Here is a 26793-nt window from a genome sequence, read left to right on the forward strand (position 1 = left end):
TGCTGTGGGGGACTGTCCCATGCCTTGTAGGAGAGCTAGCAGGGTCTCCTGGCTTCTGCTCTCAAGATGCCAAGGGTGCCTTCCTATTGTGACTGACAAAAACATCTGATATTGCTAAATGTCCCCAGGGACAGAGTTGCCACAGTGGAGAACTGCTGTCCCACCCAGAGACTCCAGTTTCCTCAAGTGCTTCTGGGTTTGGCTGTGGGAGCTGCCCTGACAGACAGCCACACCAGACAGACTGCAAAGACGTGACCTCCTGCCATGGGAGGCAATGAGGAGAGGGTGCTGGGAGGAGGCCCTTGCTGCCCACATGTGTGCCCACTGGCTTGTCACAGGCCTCATCAGTAGCCAGGAAAGACCCGGCAGCTGCTGGTCTCTAGGTGCCTGAGGAGCACCCGACATGGAGCAGGACTGGGTGAAAAAACCCGCTTAGGGTCGGGCACAGTGGCGCACACCTGCAATCCCAGCGGCTCGGGCAGCTGATGCAGGAGGATCCCAAGCTCCAAGCCAGCCTTAGCAACCTCGACAGGCCCTGGGCAGCTCAATGAGTGACCCTGTCTCCAGGTAAAACATCAAAAGGGCTGGGGCTGGGCTCAGAGGTTGAGGGCCCCGGGGTTCAGGCTCCAGTGCCAGAAATGAAACAGAAACCCAGACCACCACCAATCACCAGAACCCCTGCTCAGGTGCCAGACGACACCTACACTGGGACAACCACAGCTAGGTGCTGGGCCCTGTGGCTTCCAGGTGTCCCAGGTCCCCAGAGTCCTGTGTGCTCAGCATTCTCATCACCCTACTTCTATGAGGAAGTAAGATTCACCTTTCAGAGGTGTCCCCAGTGTCCACTGGCCAGGCCACCAGTTGGTAAGAGGCGGTGCCTGGGAGCCTATGCAGTGCCACACGATGCCTCTCTCAACAGTAGGCGGGGCCCTCAAGCCTCAGTCCCTGCAGTGCCCACCACTGTCCCCTCGGGGCAGCTCTGCTAAGGCTTGTTCTCTAGGGACTCTGCCGGAGTGCTGGGGCGGGGAGACTCCCCACCACATTCTCAGCCTGAGCTGCTGGGACACGGTGGGCCTGCTGAGGCCAGGCAGGGCTGTGGGTCCCGCTCCATTAAGGATAGCTGCTCTGTGCTGGGTGGTTCACTGATGGCCGGGGTCCCAGATTGGCCCGGCACGCCTAGGCCCAGGCCTCTTTGCCTCGCGGGAAGCTATGGCGAGCTCCAGCAGGGACAGCAGGTTGCATACCCGCACGACTGGCGTGCTGGGCCAGGAGAGAGCCACTCTCCAGGCTACCCTTCCCGGGTCCCGTTAAACATAGCAGAGGGCTCGAGGGCCGCATAACTGTCACCATGCAGCGCCATCTGCAATGGCCTTCTCAGAGGACCAGGAGGCTTATGATTTTGTTCAAGCACACTGAGCTACAGGGGAGGCAGGGAGGTCAAGGCCTGGAGGCCGAGCAGCTCGCTGGGCACCGGGCGCCTGCTGCAGTCAGGGGAGGGAGTCCTGCTTCCTCATCCGCCTCAGGAACTGGCAGCCTGCAGAGCTAGAGCCTGCACACCTCCAGCCCCACACTCCCAGCCCGCACACCTCATGCCTGCACACCTCCAGCCCCGCACCCCCAGCCCGCACACCTCCAGCCCACACACCTCCAACCCGCACACCTCCAGCCATGGCTGTTGTGCTTAATTACATTTCACTTTAAGAGCACTTAGGGAGGCTTTCTGGGTGAAAAGACCTTGTGCTGCTGTTTGTCTTACACGTTATAGTTTAATTTTGTTAACAGATCTTTAAAAAGTGGGGGTGGACCCAGGCTAGCTGACAGAAGTTTCTGGAGTTAGACCCGAGATTGTCAAATGCCAAGCCCGCAGGGCAGGGCGCGCAGTCCTGTGCTGAGCTCCCTGTGGCAGGGGAATCGGGCTCCCCCCTGCCCTTGGGGCTCCTGCTACAGGAAATCAAAACGACGTTAATTCAGAGGGAGGGGCCATGATTACAGGCCACACAGGGGAGCTTCATGTTCATCATCTTGGATTAACACGCCACCAAGTAACCACTCCCCGACTGTCACACACCGCACAGATGGCAATTCTGTTCCACCCAGTAGATCCCAAAACAAGAGCACCCGAGTCACCTGGGCGTGAGCAGCCTCTCTGCCAACTCTGCCACCCAGCGCCAGCCAGAAAGAGGCCCCCTCAGGAGTCCCACATTCCACAAACCCACAAGCCACTGCGCCCCCTCCGCTCCCCATGTGCCAGCTGACCCCCCCCACTTGGCCTGTCCTTTACACCAGGAGCCAGGGACAAAGTAAGGACCCCTTAGCTCCCCAGAGCAGCGAGGCTGGGCCTCTGGCCAGGTGCAGGCAGCTCGGGAGAGGGACTTGGCCATGGCCTCGGCCACCCAAGCCCGTGCTGTGCTTGGCACCTTGGGCCACCGTTCCTGGTCCCCACAAGCCTGAGACCAGGAAGTGTCTCCATTCGACGGACAGGGCAGCAGGTACCAGTGAGGTAAGTTCTTGGGTCAAAGGTCGCAGACAGTGGGGGTGACATCAAGCAGTGAGACTGGCCCCAGGAAGCTGTCACTACGTGTAGGATGGAGGACCAAGGGCAGCAGGGGCGCGGTGCCCAGATCCCAGTGCGCCAGGCTTCTGCTCACGAATGACTGGAAGCCACGCGACAGTGGCCCCGACAAGGGCAGTTCTCACGGTGCCCTTGGGACCCGCGGGCAGTGTTTGCTGCTTTCCTCAGGCCAGAGCACTTCAAAGAAAGACGACCCACACACCCTGTGTTTGTATAAAAGATATTTACTTCAATTATCACACCTAGGGTGCTAGTGAATAGTAATAATACATGGTGTGAGTTCAGTGATATTGCTTCTCCATATCATAGAGGGACCGTGTACAGTGCTGAGGACGAACATCGTATGGCTAACCAGACAGCGACACCAGGGACACCGGGGACACCGGGCCGACGGGCGCCTCCCCCCACGCCAGCCGCGTCAACTTGACTCTCGATGTGGAAAACAAATAGCAAGAAACATGTCGTCAGAGATGAGTCACAGCAACACAAGGGGCTTCTCAAAGCTATTTGTACAAAAATGACGCCTTTTTTTGTTGTTTTTTTGTTTTTCTCTTCTTTTTGGTCAATTGGGTCTTTGTGAGGATTAAGGAAAATAAATCTGTGATGTGAGCGTTAACAGACGAGCTCTAGACACCTAAGACTTAGTGCGTTACAGAAAATATAAAATACTGCCAAAACGTAGGACGACACGGGGGGGAGGGCTGGGCCGCCACTGTGAGCGTGTGCCAGTGTCAGGACAGGAGTGTGGCCGGCGCTACCCGCTCTCACCGCAAGTAGTTATTGCACAAAGCAAAGAGCGAGGTCTCATCCACGGGAAGGGACGCGGGAGGACCGTCTTCTTTCTATTCCCCTCCCCACTTTTAGTTTACAATGAGCTATTCTCAAACGCTTTAAGAATTTTGAACGAATTCTCACGTCTCCAAAATGCACAGCATTTTCTGAGGGGCTTCGGGAGTGGAACACAGAAAATGATGGAGGGGAGGGAGAAGGAGGGAGAGGAAGAGAGAGGGAGGGAGGGGGAGGGGGAGAGGCAGAAATGCATAGACTAATTAGAGAAAAATGGAAACCCTCTGGGGGGCGGGGTGATCATTTCATTGGGGGGGCCTGTATTTAAAGACAGAAGAACAAAATCAGGACCCCCAACAATCTCAGAGAAGGGGCAAAGTCATGGCACAGAAGGAAACGCTCTGCCGGGTGGGCCGGGACTGGTCACTTGCCCCCCCCCCCGCGGGCAAGCGGCTGGGGGTCTTGTTGGCTGTGCTTCTACCACCGAGCACTGGCCCTCACCAGGTCCTTCCTGCTCGTTACCACACTGGTGGGGAGAGAGACCCACCAGGCCCTCCTGGGTGGGCCCTCCAGCCGCTGCTGGTGCTAAAGAACCCCTCTGCTTGGCGAGATGGTCTGGATCAACCTTGTGAGCAAGGGCAGCGACGGCAACAGAAAACCAACCAAAACACAGCGACCCGGGCGGCCCCGCAAGAAAGCACTCTTGCTGGAGGTGATGGTCCAGGGCCCCTGTGCCCTCTTTGGCCAAGACTCGCCAAACCTTCATGAAGCCAGAAGTCTTAACAGAGGCTCTAGGAGGCTTTGGGGAACTGAACTTGGCTCTCCTAAGCCCCGCCCCAGCAGCTCCTCCCTGAGCGCCGAGCGCCCTGGCTTGTACTTCCTGCACTGCGGCTGTTGTTCGACTCCTGTTTACACAGTCAAGCCCAGTTTTCGAGTGGCTACTCAGGAGGTGGCTGTGATTCTGCTGGAGAAACCCCCTTGGCTCCCCCAGCACCCCCAGGCTCTTGGGTTCTCTGGGGGCGAGGGGGCAGCGGAGGACAGTAACCACTGGAGTGACAGCAAAAAGCATTCGTAAGGACAACAACAACACAAAACAACAACACACTCCTGATAATTACTCCAATGATTAACCTAATAATAAATAGAAGAGGATAGGTAGGAATACTTTTCTTTTTCTCAAGGAAATATCCTTTTATAGCTATCCTCGTGCACGCTGGCAGGTCAGTAGCAGTCAGGCCATCTCAACAAGACAGGGGTAAGTGCTGGGGCACGGCTGTGGGCTCAGACACTCGGGAAGGTTCTCAGCTGCGGATCCCAGGCGCCCCACCTGCCCCGCCTGGGCGGCGCTGCGTGGGGAGACTGCGGCCTGTTTCCCCTCGGTTCCCCAAGACACAGAACTACAGTGAACATCCTCATCCACACCTGGATCCACCTGTCTAAAGCTTACTTTTGAGTTCATTTGGTGTGCAATATGCTTTTAAAAATGAAGAAACATGATTTCTATTGCACAGAGCTTATACATAGTCATCTATTTAAGTGCTTTCTGTTTAAAGCAAACTACCAAACAACAAAAGAAGAAAAAGGGGGAGCAGGAATCACAAAAGAAAAGCAGCCCGGGCCACTTCAACGCAGTCTTGCTGAAGGGTGTCTTGTTTGCCGGCAGAAGTCCCAGCGCTGACTTCCGCACACTGTGCTTCTGGATTTTTCCATAGGGATAGAGCCGTGACATTGGGATTTAAGGCACCTTTCCTTTCTGATCACAGAAAGCTTGATACATAGCATACAGCAAATCTTGTGGTAGAAATTAAAGCCCAAACACTACAGAAACCACAGTAACACAGACTACAGTGTTAACATCACGGATCAACTAAAACCACCTGTGAGAAGTGACTCAAGGCTCTGGAGGCCGAGCAGCAGGGACGGCGGGCGCACTCGCGGCGCCTGGGGTGTCTCCCACTAGCCTTTCCCAGGATTCTTTGCCTACGATGCCGAACTTTTAAAGTTAGCATTTCGGAGGAGACTAGGCGCCTTGGAAATGTCTCGTTAAAGCTAAATGTCACTTCATCCAAAAATGAGAACTTGAGATGCCACTGACAGTGTGGACATGAGATCTTTGGAGGGGAGGTGGCAGAGGCAGGGCGCTGGGTGGCAGGGTGGGTCCCGGAGGTGGGCGGAGGGAGCCGTCTGTCCTACTTTCCTGGTCAGGGCTTCTGTGGCCGGGGCTCATTCTAAGTCCTCTGCTCACTTCTTCGAACACGACCCCGAAGGGCCCAAAAGTGTTCTGCATCTTTCTGGAACTTGACCTGGGGACTTATTTTCCTGGCAGTTTTCATCTATCAGAAAGGTAAAACTGATGGGAATGAAAGTAAGATGGGACCGGGAATGCCAGGCTGTACCTTGCCCTGGTGGTCACAAGGGCTTTCCCTTCACTGCCAGTGCCCTGGTGACACTGAAGTGGTGGCAGCACTTTTTCCTGGTAAGCCACCAGGCACATGGTAGGGACACAACTCCTGGCTCCCACTTCCATCTGAATATTTTGGCCAACAGAGTAGCCAGAGCGGGTGGACCCACATTTGACCAGGTGCCCTGGAGGCCAGTTTTCTTCTGCCCTGAACAGAGACTGGCATAGTCTTTTGAAAAGACAGGGGAAAAAAAAAAAAAAGGACCAGCCCCACAAGCTGGAGAGAGCCAGGCATCCTCCCTGCCCTGGAGATGTCTGTGTTCGCCAACAAGAGCTCACAGTGAAGCCAGGTCGTGGCCCCAGAGCCAGAGCCAGGACACAGACAGCTGCAGAGTCCTGGGGAAGCTGCTCACGTGGCCATCTGGGCAGCCCAGGGCAAGGGGGACGACTGTGACAGACTTCACAGCAGCAGAAAGCAAAGGCAAACCAAAGTTAAGGTCCTCTGAGGCTGGAATCACCCTGTCTGCAGAGGACACCGCACAGGACAGGTGAGAGTGGCGGGGAAACCCACGCACCCTGCAGAGTCCCCCACCCTGATGTCCTCGCAAAAGTAGAGGCTAAAGGCATGGCCGCCAGGCATGATGCTGACCTCGCAGTCTGAGCAGTGATGCCAAGGGGAGGGCACAGGTTAGTGAGGTAGAAGGGGACAAAGGAGGAGTGTGAAGATGAGGGGCATCCAGCCAGGGACAGAGGCAGCCTGGCGGTGGCAGCCAAGCTCCAGCCTTGAGTGTCGCAGCCTCCTCCTGGCCCCAGGTCACTCTGTTGCCCCTGCACAGCGGGCTTGCAGGCCTCAGGAGGACCGCGGGCAGATGTCTGCTCCTACCAGTGCCTGTCACAGTGCAGTTAAGGCAAAGGCTCCAGGTCTCGCTGGTGACCCCTCCACTTCACTGTGTGCTAAGAAGGAACCTGCATGTCCCCTGGGCTCCCCTGCCACTTTCCAGTGAGATTTGGTTTTGTAAAATGAGAGGAACAAGAAACATTGCATAGAATGTCCAGAGTTCACGGTCACCCCAGAGAAGGATGGGACGGAAGAACAGAGGAGGAGGGCCAACTGCACTGGGGAAGGCACCTGCCAGTGATGGAGCTCGCCTGGTGGCCCTGGCCCATCCCTCTGAGGCCATCGCCTCTGCGTGATCTCAGGGCAGCTGGCCATCACCCAGGATCCCCACCAGCCCCTAAGATACAACCTGCCTCCTGCCTGGTCTGCTGCATGACAGGCCCTGGCCCTGGCCGAGATGGCAGATGGGTAGGAGAGCTGCCCACGTGGGTCTGGGGGTGGTGGTGGCAGCGGCGGGCAGGCTGGGGGGGGGGGACTCTCTTGGCTACCATGAGAGGACAGAGGCTCTGGTAAGCCCTGGGTGTGGATCACCAACCATACCTGACTCCCACATCAGACAGGGGGTCTTCTAAATAGGGAGGAAGGAGAAGCCACTGGGAAGGTTGCTGGGCAGGAGGCCTTTGTGCTTTGGAGGGACAGGAGGTGTCCCAGGGAGGCTGAGCGCCCTTCTCTTTTGCCTGATTACTTTAGGAGTGCTGTGGTCTGCCAGCGCAAACTGTGCCTGGGCACTTCCTGGAGGCTTCTCCCAAGCCTGCATCCCAGGGCACGACCACCAGATGCTATGGGTCACCACGTGCCTCAGACAGGTTGGTGAGGACAATCAAGTCCAGCTCTCTTCCTCAGAGAGGCCTGGAGGACAGAAACCAGACTTCCTGACTGATCCACAAGGCTGGAGTGGTAGTGGTGGGGAGCAGTCTGGGACATGCCTGCCACTTTGGATACAGTAAGGGGACTTGGGTGGGAGGCCAGGTCAAGGGGCCAGAAGCCAGCACTACTTTTAGGTCTGGCCTCTGCTCAGCAGGAAACTGGAGCTCTGAAAGCCACCTCCCATTAACAGAAAGGAGCCATTTAAAATGGCAATAATGGAGCTTGTAATTAAGTGTTAGTGTTTTCTATGAAACCGTTTCCCCCAGGGAGAGGTACAAATCAGCTTTTTAAGCTGATAGAGCATAAAGAGGAGGAGGGTCGGCTGCCTGTGTGAGCCACTGTTTGGATCGCCAGCTGCCAGAAGGTCACCGCACGGAGGGGCGCTGTTCAAGGCACTTGAATATTGCTTATCAAGATGAAAGATGAACCTCAGACTCAACGGAGGGGCTGGCCAGGGGGGGGGGCTGAGCCCCACTCCACAGGTGTCTGTGTTATTGAGCGGCAGCTCCTAAAAGTATCACAGACAGAACTAACTTAACACAAAAGACTAGAGGTTGGAATCTCAATTAAAAAAAATAAATAATAGAGAAAAAATACAAACGTGGAACTGCAAGCAAAATCCAACTAACCAGCTGATTGTATCGAGCACCCAGATGTAAGTCTGGCAGAAAAGACGAGGTGGAAGTCAGCGGGAGCCCAGCGCAACCAAGGAAACAAACCCAAATGACTGAATTGCTCGGAAGAGCTCAAGTGGCTGCTGTAGGCCGTCACATCGGGCCACGAGGATGGTCAGATCTAGACTTTGCAATTCCTCGGCCTCAACACCTGGTGAATAACAGTCACGCCTTTAGAACCGAAGCACTGGCCCAGCAGCTCCCACCTACTCCCTGCTTTTCCTTCTAACGAAAAGTGGATATTCAGAGATTCATCACACATGTGACAACGTTCCCTTGAGGTTCTTGTGGAGGGGACACCACAGTACCATCAGCTGCTCTGCTGCTCCTCACTGTCCTCAAGGTCCCTGGTGTGAACGCACTCTTCTCCGCGCACCTGCATTGAGCCGATGTCAATCATTCCCCTTAAGCTCCTCCATTGTGACTTCTCTTCTCACTGAACCAGATTTAAAGTTCATAAATGACGCAACCATCCAAAGACAAACAAAGGGCCTGCCTCCCAGCCTCCTAGAGCCTTCTGAGAACTTCTTATTCATGAAAAGGCATTGTCTTTAGTGTAGTGACTCTTAAATTTGTGAAAACTTGAACTAAGTGCTGCAGCTGCAGGTTAAAAGACTGTAAATGAAATACATAATCTCTAAAACATCATGCAAGAAATGTGGTTTCACATCTTACAAAGTCCTACACGTTAAGTAATAACAAGCACACTGAGGTGTAATAGCGGGAGCATACCTTTAGAATTAGAACTCCCTCCCACCCCCCCAAATCAAAAAAGTAATATTAATTAAACTTAAGAAATAATGAATGCACCATTAAAATGTCATCCAAAGATGTTGACCTAAGACAAAGGTTTCAATGATACACAATACGGTCAAAAAGTTTTCAATCAGTAATATACAGTATGACAACTACATCTTGTAAATTATACCCAATACTGCCGGCAGTCTATCCCTCTAAAGAATATTTGCCCCTTTCATCCCTTCCTAACAATCAGATAATAAAATACAGCACCTATAAATAAGCAAAAAAAAATATATATATATACCGAAATCATCTATTGTTAGTTTAAAGATATGGCAATAAAGGAGTCTAAATTAGCAAACTTGTAGAAGCCATAACTGATAAACAGCTTATTGAAAAAGGTGGCAGTAATGCACTCTATGTGTGCACAGGTACTTAAGAAAATACACAGACGTATAAAATTGCACACACGCACGCACGCACACTCTCATCCACCTCTATTCTCACGCGTATACACATAGACAACAGGAGGAATCCGAGACAAGTTAGACTTTTGATTTGTACTTAGACTGCCCTAAACTGTGCATAAAAGAACCTTCCAAGAGGCGAAATGGATGAAGGGCCAAAGGTCTGGTCTGGAAGTGAAGAGCATCAGCGTTGTGTGCGAGTGTGGGCTTCTCTACAGGGGTGGGAGCGCAGCCCAGACTGCCACATTCTCTTCTGCAGGGAAGGAAGCTTCCCACGAGTTCCATGGGGTCATCAGTGCTTGTGGTGGGAAGAAGGGGAAAGAGTGTGCATGTGCACCAGCCCGGCCCAGGCCCAGGCCCAGGCCCAGGCCCAGGCCCAGGCCCAGGCCGCCCCTTCCGATGGGAGCCAGGGCGGTGGTGGGAGGTGAGGCGCCCAGTGCGGAGTGCTGCACGCGCAGGCCAGCCTGACCCAGGACTGCCTGCCACCACCATGTCGGCCTACTCTTCCCTTTCTCTTCCCTTTCTCTCAATGCTCGTACATGGGCAGACGCACGAACACAGACAGGACTCCATAAATAAACAAAATGAATGGGTACATGCTACAGTTCTAACTTGTCTCCTAAACCTCCCAGATATGAGGTCTGATCAGCGTGCTCTGCGGTTAGAGGTTAAAAAGCAGATTATAAAATACCTAGATTCGGATCTTTTCTTTTTGTCCTGATTTGGCCTAGAATGGAGTGTATTAAACAAACCCTGGTCGGCAAAAGCCCAGGGTCAGTTAAAGCTATGGATCAATGTGCACTACATGTCAGGATTCTATTCACGTACGAGAAAACACTACGGTCAGCTACCACAAAATCAGATATTTTCCTGATGTGACTTTTCTTTTTTGTTAAAAAATATGTGGAGTAAATGTGTTTTATTTTAAGTCAAAGTTTCAAACGAGAAGATTCTTTTCTTGAAAATATTTAGGAATCCAAACTAGTGTGTTTAGAGTCGGTTTGACTGTGCAATCTCTTAGTGGCAACTGAACAGCTACAAAAACTTTCTTTTTTAATTTTTCTGAAAAATCCCCCCCACCCTTTTCCTGGTTTAAGAAGATAATAGTGTATTATCGCTCTGAAGCCATCAGATGGCAGATAAAAAGCCCCCTTTTAATATGTGGGTTTGATTTTTTTTTTTTTTAAGCCCACACCAAAGAGGAGGGCGCAAGGCAAAGCTGTAAGAGTTATTCCAGAACCTGTGGAAATCACTTAGGGCAATAAAAAAAACACTTCAGGGTACAAAAAAGCTCGACTACACATTTCCGTTTTCTTCCTTGAAAACACGACATAGATTGGGCTTAATGCTCCTTTGTTTTCTATATGCACCTTGGCCTATGGCGATTTTGCCCTGTGGCCCGCAGGGCGATAAGTGCGCAGCGCGGTCCTGCGGCGCGCCGCCCTCGCGGACTGGCCCGGCTGGGCAGGCGCTCCGCGGCCTCGGCCCGGGCGAGGCCGGCGGGCGCCCTCAGAACTCCCATTCGATGGGCTCCTCCCGGCTGGCGGCCTTCTCCAGGCGGTGGATTATGCTGTTCAAGTTGGCGGCCTTCTTCTTGCGCAGGGGGTTGTCCCGCGAGTCCCGGGCGCCCGCCGCCTCGGGCAGGCCGAAGAGGCTCTGCAGCGAGCTGGGCCTGCGCGCGGCCGCGGGCGCGCTGGTGCTTGGCAAGGCGCAACTCCGCTCGGCGCCGTCCCGGGCCGCGCCGGGGCCCTCTGCGGGCGCGGCGGCTGAGGTAGCGGCGTCCTCCCCGGCCGCTGGCGCGGCGGCGGGGTTTGGCACGGGCGCCGGGCCGTCGGGGCCGTCGGGCGGCCGAGGCCGTCCCGCGTCGTCGGCGTCGTCCGGGCCCGGGGTCCCCGGCGGCGGCGGCTCCGCCCTCTCCGCCGGCCGCGGCGCCTCCTCCCGCGGCGCCGGGGCCGAGGCCGCCTCGGCCGGCCCTCCCTGAGACTTGGCGGCGGCCGCGGGGCCGCCCGGCTCCTCAGCGTCGGCGGCCTCCACGCCGTCGCAGCTGTCGCCCTCCGAGCTGGGCGCGGCGCGGCCGCTCCGGGCCGACGGCGAGTCGCTGGCGCCCGCCTGGCCCTGGCTCCCGGCCTGGATCTCCTCGATGAAGAGCTCTCTGCGGATCCGAGACCTACGAGACACAAGCGGCGAGAGCCGTGAGGCGGGGGGACTGCGGGGTCAGAGCCGCCCTCCGCGCCCCATGCCCCGGTGCGGTCCTAGGGTTGGGGCTCCGCAGGGGCTTATCCAAAGGCGCCTTTCCTCTCCCAGCTGCACTGCGAAAGGCCGGGTTCCTTTGATTCAGTTCACCTGGCATGGTGCTTGGCCACCGTGATATGTGCTGGCTTAATTAATAAAGGACACTGTATGGTACCCACTGTCCTCACTAGGACCTCATGGGAGAAAACCAGTTATTGGTCAGCGCCCAAAGTGGGGATCTTCCACTTCAAGCTCTAAGCAGCAGAAGGTCAGGGGCTTCTAGTAAGAGATCACCAAATTGTATATTTTTTATTTTTTTCAATTTATTCTTTTTTTAAATTAAAAAATTTAATTGTAAATGGACACAATATCTTTATTTTTATTTATTTATTTTTATGTGGTGCTGAGGATCGCACCAAGGCCTCATGTGCAAAGCAAGTGCTCTACCGCTGAGCCACGATCGCAGAGCCACAACTGCAGCCCCACTTTGTTCTTTTTTATTGGTGCACTAAAATATACATAATAATGAGATTTATTGTGACATTAATACACACATGTAACATAATTTGGTCACTTTCATTCTCCAGTACCTCCCCATTTCTTCCTCCTCTCCTTCTTTCTCCCTGGTATCCTTCTACTCTGTTGGTCTCCAAATTGTGTTTCGGACCAAATCTCCTCTCTGAATGGAGAAGGTGAGGAAATGGACACTTGACCCAACAGAGAGCACCAAATATGTTCCAACTGTTCAAGCAGTTTTTTTTTTCTTTTTTTCTTTTGCTGTACTGGGTATCGAACCCAAGACCTTGTGCCATGCTGGGCAAGCACTCTGCTGCTGAGCTGCAACCCAGCTTACGCAGGTCTTACACCAGCCTTCTCCACCTACAGTAGAAGACATGCTTGGGTACTGTACTGAACCGTTGCTACCTACTGCAGGTGGTGTGTGTGTGTGTGTGTGTCTTCCCTTTAAGAAAGAACTGGCATTGGAAGCCATGGTCTTCCCTGCTTTGGAACCCTTGGTGGTGCCATGAAAGGGCACCAGTTCTTCTTCCCACCACACTCATAGTATGAGCCTCCACAGGCCTTCTCTCCAGGCATTTCTCCAGAGGGCTGAAAAAGCCTCTGAAAATGTGCACCAAGCCAGCGTCTTGCACCAAGCCCCAGGGTTAGGCATGCTTGGGAGGTTTTCTGCGGTGCTTATGACTCAATAAAGGGGATAGTCTGGAAAGCCTGCGGTCAGCCAGGTCCCGCACCTGGGCCTCGTGGAGCCAGGAAGCGGAGAGCTGCGGTTCTGTCCAGGACATCAGAACTCTGGGGGCATCTGTCAACCTGTTCTGCACCTATTTGCTTTGTGCACATGAGTGAGCTCAGAATCTTGTCCTAAGATTCTTGAGATATGGTTCAAAAGGCAGGGTTCTGAGAAGCCCCCAGCAAGTTCTCTGGGGAAACAAGATTCCCCCCCTTCCCTGGGACAACCAGGGGGGCCTGGGAATGGCAGCTGCCATGATCAGTCCTGGTGCTGTGCTGGGAGGGCGTCCCTGCTCTTGACTGGCTTCCAAGCCCCTTGGCAGTGAGAAGGCCTGGCGAGTGAGCAGCCAGTACCACCCTGCCCTGTTAGGAGGTGACAGGCAGCTATGGTTTGGTTCTTGCCAGGCCCCAAACAGAGTGCAGGCATCTTGGAACCAAGTTTGCAATCTGGCTCTGCATTGGACGTGCAACTTGGACAAGACAGTTTGACCTTTAAGCTTTAGTTTTCTTATCTGAAAAATGAGAGAACAATTTCTTCCTTGCTGAGCAGTTATAAAGATGAAATAAGGTATTAGATGTATAATATTGGACACAAAGTAGATCAGCAGGCACAGTAACTCTTCTTACTGCCCAGCTGCCTCTTACACCAGAGAAGGCACACAGTTAAGCGTGAGGTAGCGGGGCCAGGGCTGGCAAGAAGGCAGGCTGATGCCTGGGGCATGGGCCCTGGCTTTTACACTTGCAGCTTGGTTGACTCCTGGGACCCTTCTCTGTAAAAAGGGCCAGAGGCAGTCCTTCAATGCCGGCTGGAAGACGGCATGAGATGAAACAGCTACTAAACGCATGGCCCAGTGTTTGGCAAATGAGATGTGCTCAACAGATAGGAGAGAGACTCATCCTTCTCTGCTTAAGACTTGTTTCCATGTTCATAAGGAATATTTTCTTGGGCTGGGGGACAGATTAGAGGTAGAAAATTTGCCTAGTGTGCATGAGGCCTGGGTTCAATCCCTAGCACGGTAAAATCAAAAACCTAGAATTAGGAATATTATCTTCCATGTAGAAAGATGGGGTTCTAGGAGTGGTTCTATTTTTGTTTTTTCTTTTTTTTCATTTGGAGACAGGGTCTCACTAAGTTGCTGAGGCTGGCCTTGAACTGTGATCCTCCTGCCTCAGCCTCCCCAGTTGCTTGGATTACAGATGTGTGCCACCATGCCTGGCTATTTTTTTAAAACATAATTTATTAATTTGGGTGCTGGGATTGAACACGAAGTCCACGGAGTTAATCCCCAGCCCTGGTTCTAGTTTTGACAAGTCGCACAGGCTGGCAGATGCCATGGCATTTAAGGATCAGCAGTTTCCACTGGGTGAACCTGTTGTTCCAGAGGAGGCCAGTGTCCTTGGTGTGTTCTGCATTCCTGGGGACAGGGTCAGCTTGAGATATTTCTAATTCTCCCAGGATAAGATAAGGGAAAAGCTGTATTTTTTTTTTTTTTTTTTTTTTGGGATGAGGGCATTAACGGACCCCAAGTGAGGGTCCCAGTGGGACAGAGAAAATCAACTTTCCCTGTTTGACCCCTTGGAAGGCAGGTCAAAACCTACCTTAGGATTGTAACACACTCAGGGCATGGGCCAGCTCTTGCAGTGAGCCTGGTGGCTTACCCAGGGCCAGCTGCTCAGTGCTGAGGATCTCTAGGGAGAGTTACCTGAAGCCAGGGAGAGTACTTGGGGAGAACCTTGGCTTTCAAGTTTGCTCGCTGCAGGCGAGGGACTCGGTTCTCTGAACCTTGGGCCTTTATTTTTTGGTGGGATGTGGAACCCTGGGGCCTAGGCATGCTGGAAGGTGCTCTACCACTGAGCTGCGCCCCCGCCGGTCATCTGAAAGGACCTGGTGCTAGCTTCTAATTCACGGGACTTAATTTATCCAGTTCTCCTACTTGAGTCCTCATGTGCAGCCCCGCCCCTCTTGCCCCTCCTCCAGATCTCGGTGGCTGAACCTGTCGTGGCCCTTGGTCTCCACTTGACTTGGCCCAGCCACTTTGTTGTGCATGATGTGAAGGCTCATCGTCACAGTTCAGAAGTCCTGCCACTTTCCCCCCTCCCTGTTTCTGCCAAGGGTAGGTGGTTGAATTTGCTTTTGCTAAGTGCAAAAGAGAGGATGTCCACAATGACTGGCTGGCCACCATGGGATGGGCATTAGTGTGGCTGTCAGAGGCTGGCAAGCCAAGGGACAGCAGCTGGGGAATCTGAGGAGCACGCTGGCCAGGAGGCCAGTGGGGGGCTCTGGGAGAAGCCACCAGCAGGGCAGGGGAACGGCTCGAGATGGTCTGTGGGCTTGAAGCACCTGCGTCCAGATCCTTAGCCCTCTAGAGCTCCAGGGCTTCCACGTGACACTGAGAGTCAGGCTCCTCATAGGACTGTGACAGACCTGCAGAGGCATTGCCCGACCCTGGCAGGGCCAGCAAACCTGGCCCACATTTCCATTTGCTCTCCTCTGTTTCATGGTTGGGGAGCAACAGGACCCTAACTGCTGGCCTCTGTCTGCCTGTTTTGATCTGACGGGTGAATGTGGGTGAATGTGCTGTTTGTGTAGTGTCCCCGAGGAGACAGCCCAGGGCCAGTGCTGCCTGGCTGGAGCAGTCTGCTTGGCCCAAGGGCTCTGGTGGCAGGCTTTCGGGCCCTCTCATGTCTCAGCCTTCCCTAGTAATCAGGGTGTGGTTTGGTTCCTATTTTAAAATTCCCCTCCTTATGCAGAATCCAGGTGGTTTACTGGCCCTTTAGAGACCCAAGCAGAACTTATGGGTGGGGGAGGCCCAGCCAGACTCCTCCCTCGGGTCCCCAGGGGCCTGTGATCCTCTGCTGCTGCCACTTGTTCTGGTGAGCAGTTGTGAGATCCCCACCTGCCCTGACCACACATGTGCCATGTCATGTGGATCACCCAGAAGTGCCTGCTCCAGTTTTATTGAGTCACAGAGAAAATGACATTCCCATGAAAACCAGCAATAGAGAGGGCACTTATAAGGTACTAATCCAGCAATTTCTAGCAGGTTCTGGGACTCCTAGTTGCTAGCAGCAGGAGTGTGGTTGTAGCTCTGGCTCAGGGTCCTTCAGGTCCTTCAGTGGGTTTCCAGGCTCCTGCCTGCAGAGCCCTGGGCCCTCACCTGCTCAGCCTCCTCGAGCTCTCTGCAGAATGAAGACAGCCCCACACCCATGTGCTTGTGAGGACCAAGGGTGGGACGTTGGTGAGAACACTCACTCAGACCTAGTGGTCACTCAGGAAATCCTGGTCAACTCTTGAACTTTCCCTAGGAAGGTTCTCAGCTATTTCGTTACAAAACTAATCAAGCTGATTTTGAAAACAATACTTTAAAGACCCAGAGAAGACACAAAATTACCATGAAAGAAACGCTCACTACCAGGGGACCTAATAATTGCCTATGCTGTCCCTTGCTGAATGATACCATTGAGAGGTAACATTTTCCTGGTCACAGCAGATGTGGACTGTGACTATGTGACACTGATCCAGAGGAGGCCAGTGTCCTTGGTGTGTTCTGCATTCCTGGGGACAGGGTCAGCTTGAGACAGGAATAGACGCTATCTAGAAGCCAAGGAGCTGGCCCTTCAGCCTTGGAGTTAAAACTGCCCATCAGACAACATGGAACCCCCACCCACCCACGCAGAGGGCTTGGGATTCCAGGGTGCAGCAGGCTGTACCTGTAGTTGTGGAACCAGTTGATGACGGTGCTGGTCTTCAGGTTGAGCTGGGTGGCGAGCTCCTCGATGGTTTTTGGTGACGGGTATGGCTTCTGCTGATAGGCTCGCTTCAGAGCCTCCTTCTCTTCGGGAGCCAGCACCACGCGGGGCTTCTTCAGCTGGTGCTGTGGCTGGGGACTGGCACCCTGGCTGTAGTCAATGCCCACTGCGGGGGGTTCACAGGGCTGGCTGTCGCTGACAGAGCTGTGCCTTCGCTTCATGTAGGCTGTGGGGAGAGACACCAGAGTGAGGCCAAGGTCTCCAGCCAGGCAGCCCGGCGCCCTGGCCCCCTGGCCCCCTGTGTAAGGGTGACAGTGTGTCACCAGCCTGCCGGTGCTGTGTGGAGGGCACCTCCACGTGCCTGTACTAGAACCATGCTGATCCCAGACACACTCACAACAGGGGCCCTGCTCTGACGTCACATGGGGTCCCTGGCTGTCCCTGCACAACCTGACAATTCAATGGGGGCTGCAGAGAAGGATCCAGATGGATGTCCAGAGTAGAGTGGGACAGGGAGGCAGCTGCAGGTGTTGTGGAGGGACACGGAGGGACAGCAATGGGCTGGACTGGGGTGGGCCGAAGGGCTCTGCTTTGCTGGGGAGAGATCTTGAAGGACCAGAAAATGCTGGCCGTGAGACAGAGAGGGCTGTCGGACAGCAGAGCAGCATGGACCAGGATGGCGTGAACTGTGCTAACTGTGGGCATGTGCATGCATGCATGAGCGTGCACACAGTGGGCAGTGGTGGGTGGAAGGAGATGTAGAATAAGAAGCTGAGCGTGGGCAGGGCCAGGGCGGGCCCAGGCTGATCTCTGTGCTGATGGCAATGGGTGAAATGAAAGGATTTTAACCAAGTAGCTTAGGAGGACAGTTTGGGTCACAGAGGGCCTTAGGGGACTGACCACAGGAATAGACGCTATCTAGAAGCCAATGACAAGGAGAAGGTGAGGGGTCAGAAAAGAACCTCGGTGGACACCAGCACACAACAGTGCTCCCAGGGAGAGGCCACGAGGGCCACAGAGGCTGGGAGGACAGCCAGGGCACGGTGGCATCCCAGAGGGGCTGAAGGAGGCATCAGATGCTGCAGGAGGAGTGTGTGGCGAGGACCCAGGTGTCCCTTGGATGCAGTTGATTAGGAGGGGGATGGAGACATGAGGTTGTGGCGGGCAGACCCTGGGAAGCTGGGGTGGCCAGCAGGGGTCACGCCCCAAGAAGCTGAGTCATAAGAGGGGAGAGGCGGGATGGCTTCTCGAGGGCAAGTCCAGGGCTGAGCTGGCAGATGCTGTCCCTGCACTGAGGGGAGGTGACAGAGAGAGCAAGCTGGCTTCTGGGAAGGTGAAGATGGTTTGAGTGAGGTGGAGGAGGGAGGGGGCCAGGTGTGGGCTCCAGGTGGGGCTGACGCATCTTCTGTCCTCAGGGGAAGGCAGGAGGAGAGAATGAAGTTGTGAGGGGAAGTCACGGGCACTGGGCCCCAGGGCCAGGCGGGGCTGGGAAGCATAATGAGGGACTTCAGGAAGCTGGAGATGCCACCTGGGAGCAGAAGCAGCCCAGTATGCAGACTCCATGAGACCCAGCAGCCCAGGGAGGAGGGGGAGATGGGAGAGGAGCATGGTGGCTGGAGGGATGGGGGGTGGCTGTGGACTTGGGGCCTGGGGAAAAAGATACAGGCAGAGGGAGCTGGGTACCAGGGCTTAAGATCCGGGAGCAGAGGAGTTTGGGGCATAGCCAAGGGCTGAGGATGTTAAAGGACTTGAGGCCCAGGTGCTGGACAGGTCTGGTGGGCCTTCTGTGTGGGAAGTAGAGTCCCCTGGCTGAGGCAGGACCGGGGACATGGAGGAAGGCCATGATCCTAAGGCCACGGTCTTTAGAACAAGCGGAGAGTAAGTAGGAGGCTGTGGGTGACCGAGACAGGGAGGCGCACAGCCTGTCTGCTGGACTGGCTGAGGCGGCAGGATGAGGCTACAGCAGGGCCTGGGGCTGGGGGGCTTCGCAGGCTACCTGGAGGGGCCGGGGAAGAGGACCCAGGTGGCCAATGAGCGGAGTCGGGGGGAGGCCTAGTGGTGCCTGCTGTGGGGGGTCGTGCCTGCTGAGGGGGGACGTGCCTGGGTGGATGGCAGGCCCGGGCACTGCTGGTGCTGAGGTTCTAGGCCACACCTTTTCCTCTGCCCTGTGTGCTGGTCACTGCCCACCATGCTTCAACTCTGCTCTGCTCTGGAAAGGAACCCCCTGCACCCATCTTCCCGTGGACACTGGACGGGAGCCTGGAGCTCTTCCCCAGCCCTTGTGAGCGACAGAAGATGTGAAGCCCTGACTGGGACAAGAGGCACCTCTAGCCGCAGCAGCAGCCACTTGCTCCCTCCGCAGTGGACCTTGGGAAGAGCGACCCCCATGTGTTCAGTTTATAGGTGAGGAAACGGAAGCATGGCGGGTTTCAAGACTTCACTGGAGGTCACATGGCAGCTAAGGGACAGGGCTGAGGCCTGCTGTCCGGCTGCGGAAGGGGCAGGCCCTGAACAGAGTCCAGCGGGGGCCACAGCAAGATGGCACTCAGGCCTCAGATGAACGTCAGAGGAGAAGCCTGGATCATGGGGCCACCAATGTGAGGGAGATAAGAGAAGGAAGCTGGGGCAGGGGTTTGAGTGAAACAGACACAGGGGAGGAAGGACACATCAGCTCTCACGGGAGAAGAGATGAAGCTCTGAGGGAAAAGCAGCACAGGGTCCCTGTGGTCATGTGGCCTGCATGATCTGCAGCAGAGGCTGACTTTCTGTTTAAAATTTGTGTGGTCATAGAGACTGAGCCCAGCCCTTCAGCATGCGACGCAAGGCTCGACTGGGCACATTATTTTGAAGGAATACAACTCATTTAATGAGCACTTGTTAAGCCAAGTCCCCACCCCGCAGCCCGTATCATGAATCAAACCCAGGACCTCGTGCATGTTAGGTAAGTGTTCTACCACTGAGCTACACCTCTAGCCCTTGAAATTTTTATTTTGAGACAGGGTCTCACTAAGTTGCCCAGGCTGGCCTTAAACTTGGGGGATCTTCCTGCCTCAGCTTCCTGCATAGCTGGAATTACAGGTGTGAACAGCTGCACTCTTTCTAATAGTCACGGCCTGGAGAAGTTAGCATTTTTACCCTCAGTTTGCAAGGGTAGGAGTTTAGGCAGGGGTGGTGCTTAGCTCACTTGACATTTTATTAGTAGGACCATAGAACAATTGAGAAGGTAAATTTCCTCCACAAAAAAATCAATACAGTCTAGTCAAGGGCCAGACAGAAACAAGCTTAGACTGCCCGGTGCCCAGGGCCCTCCCCTTGCACTGGGAGGGCCCAGGAGTTGGCAGTGACCCGTGGCACTAAGGGAGGACTGGGCTCAGGCACCTGCTGTGTGAGTGACAGGCTTCTCAAGAGAGCAGCCCCAGTGAATGACACCACAATGGGACAGCTCGGGGACCTGGCATGTTGGGAGGCCCAGGCCCTGCTGAGACAGTGACTCTTTGGCAACACAAGATGGCGCCGAGAGCCCATGTGGAAGGAGGTGCACAGCCTGGGGAGCCCCTGCAGATCTGTGGGGACTAAGGTCCTTTCCTACCAGCCCAGGATGGGAAACACAGTGGGGAACAGTGGACTCAGGCCCTCCCCTCTCCTGATATACAGAGGGAAACCTGCTGCTTGGGAGGTGGCTGGGAACTCGCCGGGCGAGAGCAGCCCTGGGCTCCGTGGCTGGCAGAGCACTTGGGGGTGTGGGGTTGTGGGGTTCTGGACACTATTACTCTGCTTCTAGTGGGACTTCCCTAACATGGTGTGGTGCCAGGCCGCTGGGGCTGTAGCGCCATCTGGAGCTGCCCAAGAGGCTGTGGCCTTGGTACACACACCTAGGTCTGAGGGGTCCTCTGATGGCTGGAATGCCACAGCCCAGGCACAGCATTAATGAGCAGCAGCAGTGCCCTGGGACCCCAGGAGTGGCAGCCCTTGGCAGGATGGCAGCACAGGGCCAGTGTGGATCAGGTGGCCCTGTGGGTGAATGCTGCCCCTGCTCCTCTCAGGCCACCCTCTCAGCACCCATGCTCATCTCTCCACATGCGGGTACCTAGGCTGCTCGGGGAGTGTGGGTCAGTGAAGCTCCAGCACAGGACCTGGCCAGGGGAAGCACTGGGAACAGACCTGCTAGCAAAAGACCCAAGTACGGAGGGCTCTGGAGAGGGCACTCAGACGCTGCTCCTTGGAGCCCCAGCCCATTCCCTGGTTGGGGGCGAGCAGGGCTGCTGGGATGGACTCTCCTGGGGAATTAGGAGGCTACCAGCCTGGGCTCCCCACCCACCTCTGGCTCAGGTGCCCTGGGTGTGGGGCCAGGCAGAGCCACATGGGTGCTGGTGATGGCCATACCATGTTAAGTCCCTCTGCATTAGCTGAGAGGAGGGTGGTCATCACTGATATCCTTCTGCACCTGAGGGATTTGGACTCATCACCCCGTGGGCTATGGAAGGTGATGGGAGGGAATGGGGGCCCTGGTAGCGCTCAGGGAGATGGCGCAGATGCAACTCTCCACTGCAGGAGACCAGGCTGGGTTACCTTAGTGGAGGCACCAACCTCTCTGAACTCGAGTTTCCTAATCTACCCGTCTCTCCAATAACACAGGGAAGTCGCTAGCATGTGGTACATGTGCAGCAGACACTGGAACACCCACCCACGAGCAAATAAGCTGTCACCTGTGCTTTGCCCACAGTGCTAAGAGAGTTCACATTCAGGCTGCTGGTCAGAGGCAGCCACGGGTCTTCCCAGTCCTCTCAGGTATTCATCGGCTGATGATTACCCCAAACCCTCTGCCCTGCCCTATAGTGCCTTGGTCAGGGACCCATGGCCTCATTAGCTCTATATGGAGGACTTAAGGAAAGGGCCTGCTGGTGTCGTTCAGTGACAAAGGGCTGGCCTGGCATGCGTAAGGTTCTGGGTGCCATCGGGGTACTGCGATAAAACCAACCAACCAACCAAACCAAACAGCTATCCTGAAGGAGGAACCCCCCCTGGGCGGTGGGGGGTGGGGGTTACCTTTCTTCTCCATCCGCTTCATGTCCATCAGCTTCTCCACGTTGTTGGGGTCATTTAGCCACAGCTGCATCCGGACAAAGGGCTCCCGTCCCTTCAGACTGAGCTTGTGCCAGGGCTTAGGACGGGCAAGGAGGTCAGAGACGGAGCCTTGGGTGAGCCCCAGGATGGTCTCCCCAAACAAGCGCTGACCTACAGGGAAAATGGAAGCAAGAGATGATCACCAAGGGCCAGGGATCTGGGAAGACAAGTAGGGTCAAGTTAAAATCAGTCACGGGTTCAGTGGTCCACAGTCTGGCCAGCTGGGGCCTGGCTCAGAGCCGGTCCTTTGCAGAAACATTTCTTTTCTTTTTGTAGTGCTGGGGATGGACCCAGGGCCTCATGCATGCTAGGAAGTGCTTGGTCACTGAGCACACCCCAGCCCCCAAACACTGGCAAAAGACCCCACTGGTAAGGGAGCTGGCACCACGCCTGTGTTCCGTGTTTACCCAACACGTGATGCTTCTCTTAGAAGAGCCTTCAGGCACCGGATGAACTGAGTCTCGATGCCACCTGGGGCATTTCTCAGAGGCAGTTAAGTCCCCAAGCCCAAGTGCAGGGGTGTAGTAGCACAGGGCGACCCTCCTGGGTACCCGCCCAGCAGTGCCTGTGTCTCTTCATGATTAGCAGCGTTTGGGGTCTTGCTGGGAAGAAAGGGCACTTGACCAGGGTCACAGCTGGAGAAAAGTGGGAGCATCCCAGCTCTGCCTCGGCAGGCAGCCGCTCCTGCAGGCCTGGCCCTAGCTGATCTCATCCCTCCTGGTGCCCTTTCTTCTCCCAGGCGGGGGTCACAGAGCCCTGTGGCTGCAGAGAGTGCAGCAGTGCCCAGTCTGCAGGGCTCGCAGGCCTGGAGGAAGGTCAGCTTCTCCCAGGGCCTGCGGCTGTGGGTGGGGAGAGCCGCCGCTTCCCCTGACCTGAACGGGAGGAGCTCAGTGAATGGGACTCATCAGGTGGAAATGGAGACAGGGCCAGAGAGGCCAGCAGCTGGCTCCACCAAGTGTCCAGAACATGGACTTCTTGGGCAGGGAGCCTTGATTCCCCATGGCAGCAGGGAGACCCTTCAGGGCCAAGTCCACCCTCTGGGAAACAGAAACACTATCCTGAGCTCCCAGGTAAGGTGAGGAAGAAGACCGGGTGGGTGGCTCTGCCTGTGAAATGTGGGTCCTCCAGGTGAAGGTGTATCGTGCAAAGAGCTTCTGATTATAGAAAAAATATTTTCATATCAGTCATTTTATTTATTTATTTACTTTGGGGTAGCAGGGATTGTACTCAGGGCACTGACCTCTGAGCCACATCCCAGCCCTATTTTGTATTTTATTTAGAGACAGGACCTCACTGTTGCTGGGGAAGGCTTTGAACCCATGACCCTCCTGTCTCAGCCTCCTGAGCTGCTGGGAGTCATTTTAATTTTTAAAGGTAAATTTACTGGGGCTGAGGGTGTCACTCAGTGGTGAAGGGCTTGGCTGGCATGTTCGATCCCCAACACCACAAAACCAAAACCTAAAAACCAAACAATGGCTTCTGCACACTCTTCATTGAGCCTGTAAATGCCCAAGTCCTTGCCAGGTGTTTTTTTTTTTTTTTTTTTTTTGTAGTTGATTTAAATAAATTTTACTTAATTCTAATGGGGCCCACTAATCTCTCTTCATTCCGTGGAGCTCGCTATTGCTCTGTCGGGAGAGCGGTACGTACAAAAAGCTCGTTTCTATTTTCTGGGCCTCCCTGGGGGAAAACTATCAAGTGATTATTCTTAGAAAATTATCTGCATCACTTTGAGAGCGTAACTGGCTGTGGGTCTCAATCATTTTTCTGTGTGAGACCCTGAAGGAAGCGATAGACCCTTACCCAGAAGCGCCCACATGCACCGATTTGGCATGTTTCAAGGGACTGACTGTGAACAAGCCAAAACCCCAGGTCAAGCTGGGAGGACACTGGGTCTTGACCAAGGGCTAGCTCTACTGCCGAGTTCAGCCCTAGGTGGCCTTTCTGGGGCCCCAACTCCACCAAGAGCCTCACTGGAAGGGAACTGCTGTTCCTGCATCACTGAGACCAGGAAGAGCAACCCAGGGACTGCCTCTGAAGGCCAAGTCCAGGGACTGCTGTGGGCTTTTCTGGAAGTTCCTGCTCACAGAGGAGGCAGCCCCTGGTCTGGGGAGCAGCCCTTCCTCAGATCACTGGTCTGTGCTTTGCACATTTGGAAGCTCTGCAGCCTGCGGGGTGCTGCTCAGGCTGTGTATGATGAGCACCAACTAAGTCTCCCGCAAGGACGCAGAGGTGGATGGCGGGCCTAGTGGGGTGTCAGGGTTTGTCTGCGTCTCTTAACTCTGCTTTTGCCAGTTGGGGTTTTAAAATGAGAATTTTCTTGAGTGGATTCTGTTTACATGCTTCCTCTCCAGGGCGGGCAGGGGTGTCGTACCAGGTCTGCTTCCTTGGACTTGGGATAAAACTGAAGGAGGGGCCAACTCAAGCCTAGGATTCCTGCACATTTTAATAACCCAGGAACACAGGGACTCGGGCCATGTGTTAAAGCCAACAGCTACATTTTCATTTTTATGTATTAAATTAATTACAGACATTCTCAGTGGGTGCCACTTCTCCTTGCTATCTGGACAAATGTATTACACAAAGCTGGGGTGGGGGCTCTGAGCCCAGGATGTAGGCCACCAGGTCAGCCAACTGACCTCAGCTACCCCTGTCCACTCTCATCTCATGTGAGAAAACAGACACACAGGCGCCTTCTGAAGGTCCCAACCAAATCCCAGCCCCCTGTGGTTATCAGTGGGCCCAGCAATGGGGATGCTGGGTCCCTCCTTGTGTTTCCACCTGGAAAATAAGGGGGGCCTAAGGGCCAGGAGGCTGCTTCCAGTCTCTGCCCACTGATGCTGCAAGGGCACTGTGGTGGGACATGGTGAGACACCTGTCTTCTGAGGGCCCTAGCTGTGGCCCAGGGGTGACACAGCACCCTCAGGGAGCTACCTCAGGCAGTGTCCAGGAGGCTGCAGCACATTGGCCGGGGCCTGACACCAAGGCAAGGTGACAGTCTTAGCTCTCCTGGGCCACCTGGAGATGGTTTCATGAGGTGGCAGGACCATAGCAAGACCCAGGACGGTGGCCAGCAGCCAGGGAGCATACCGGTTTCACCGAGGGGTGCAAGCGCTGATCCCACACCAGATACAAAGCTGGGAGCTGGCTGGCGGTGACCCAGGCGCTCAGCCTTCTCTAGGAAGCCACTGATGCTGAGGGGCTGAGTGATCCTACTTAGATCTGGTGCCCACTGAGGATGGTCTGAGTGGGCCACCTCATCGCTCTGGCCACCAGGTCCTGGGGAGGAGAGGGGTTGGGACTAACCTACAGGGCTCTAGTTCCTGCATGAGCCCCTCAGTGTCTAGGGCGTAGGGCGGTTAAGATGGTTCGTGTTATTTACGTATTTCTTTGCACTGCTGGGCATGCATGCAGGGCCCTGTGTGTGCCAAGCGAGTGCCCTACCCGAGCGCCCCCAGCCACTCCCCCCACTAATCATGGCACCTCAGGGAGGAAACAGCTGGAATGGGCACCTACCAAGGTTGTTGTCCGTCAGCACCTCCTTAACCCTCTTGGTTATGCCGTAGGTGTCCAACTCTGGAGACATGGCTACCAGCTCTTGGATGCTGAGGGCCGAGTGACCGGAGAGAGGCAGAGGGGTTGTAGGCTGGGAGTCTGGAGCCGGCGGGTCCGTGGGTTCTGGTGGTTTGCCATCTTTACTGGTCTCGATGGGGGGACAGGGCTGCTGGACCAGCTCTGTCAGACTCTTCACGGACTCGCTGGAACTCATCGGGGACTCGGGGGCAGGGCTGCAGCTGGCGGAGGTCTTTGGAGTGCTTTCTGCAATTAAACACACGAAGAGCCGCAGCTGAGAAGAGCTGTCTTTCACCACGTACATCTCCTTTCCTTCCCAAGGAAACGCTAATTAAACACCCGTGTCGGAGCCACGCAGTGTGAAAGTCGATGGATCTTTGCACGTTGTTGCACAGTTTTTTGACTGAGAGTAACCTCTAATTTTCTGTATTAAAAGAACAAAAATAACACTAACAAGAAAAAAACCCTAGAGGTTTAAATAAAAGGTTTCTGAAGGCTTAATATCAGGGCATTCTGCTAAGAAATATCTGTCATATTAATCATGTGTTATCACTGTCATGATTTCTTCTAATGAAACCCATAATTCTAATAATTCAGAAGGACTGTGGCTACATTATAACTTGTGTAATTATTTTGTATTTTCCAGAATAAAAAGAATGGATAGATTATTTAAGTGAGGGCTGTCTTGATGTGTGGTCACCACAGTAGAAGACCCTTGAACCCAAGGTCTGGCTGCTGGTCCTGTGGTGGCACGGAGGGATTCAGGTCTTGGGAGCTTGGAGTGGTACACTGTGACTGCCTGAGGGGTCACCAACTCTGGCAGAGATGGGGAGATCCAAGGAATGCCCACTCTGTACCAAGCCCCTGGGGATCCCTGTATCACTGGTTTGGGAACACGAACTTCTTTGTCCTTCCGTGCCGTGACCCTCACTGAGCGTGACTGGCCAGGGCAGGCTGTCAGCTTCCACAGGCTCCTCTGCTTACGAGGGCCTCTGCTGTGCTGGGTGCTGCTGGGGTATGGGGGGATGCTGCCCCGGACTTCTCCCTTCACCTGGGACAGGACACAATAGGCTTCAGTGGAGTTCTGGGGGTTGGACAGACTGGCCACTTCCAAAGACAGAGAAGAACTGTTGGGGAAGAAACGTGAGATGACTCAGCACCAGGGTCCTACCCACAAGGCCAGCCTGCCCTGGCCAGCTTGGTGTCTGGCACAATCTCCACCCCACCGAGCCCCAAACATGGTGAGCCCCTCAGTGCCATGCATGAGGGGCTGGGGCAGGTGTGGTCATGTGGCCCCTGAGCCCTGTGGCTTGGCACAGAGGGCTGGGCCTCAAGGTCTTCTTCCTGCTACTCCCTCAGGCCCCAGCAGGCCCCTTTGGAACATTAGCACGAAGGCAGACACTCCCAAACTGTCCCCTGACTAAAGAGGGAATGTCACAGTGGGAAGAATTTGATTTCATTTC

General features: G+C 54.8%; 1 protein-coding gene across 11 annotated transcripts in view; it reads right to left on the bottom strand.

Annotated features, from left to right (window-relative positions):
- Positions 1 to 26793, bottom strand: part of Cux1 (cut like homeobox 1) — a 315533-nt gene that overhangs the window by 12840 nt on the left and 275900 nt on the right. For 4 of the 11 annotated variants that reach the window (XM_077106055.1, XM_077106056.1, XM_077106053.1 and 1 more), the window contains 4 exons: positions 25274 to 25576; positions 21680 to 21868; positions 16595 to 16859; positions 8957 to 11573 (listed from right to left, as the gene is read on the bottom strand). The exons of 4 other annotated variants lie outside the window; for them this stretch is intronic. In XM_077106055.1, coding sequence (XP_076962170.1) covers positions 10916 to 11573; positions 16595 to 16859; positions 21680 to 21868; positions 25274 to 25576 — 1415 coding nt within the window. In that variant the 3' untranslated portion in view covers positions 8957 to 10915. Of the gene's footprint in view, positions 1 to 8956; positions 11574 to 16594; positions 16860 to 21679; positions 21869 to 25273; positions 25577 to 26793 lie in introns of those variants that run through there. 3 more of the 11 variants (XM_077106059.1, XM_077106058.1, XM_077106057.1) reach the window with 2 other exon arrangements.

The sequence above is a fragment of the Callospermophilus lateralis genome, chromosome 19 (assembly GCF_048772815.1).
Source record: "Callospermophilus lateralis isolate mCalLat2 chromosome 19, mCalLat2.hap1, whole genome shotgun sequence".
Classification (NCBI taxonomy): Eukaryota; Metazoa; Chordata; class Mammalia; order Rodentia; family Sciuridae; genus Callospermophilus; species Callospermophilus lateralis.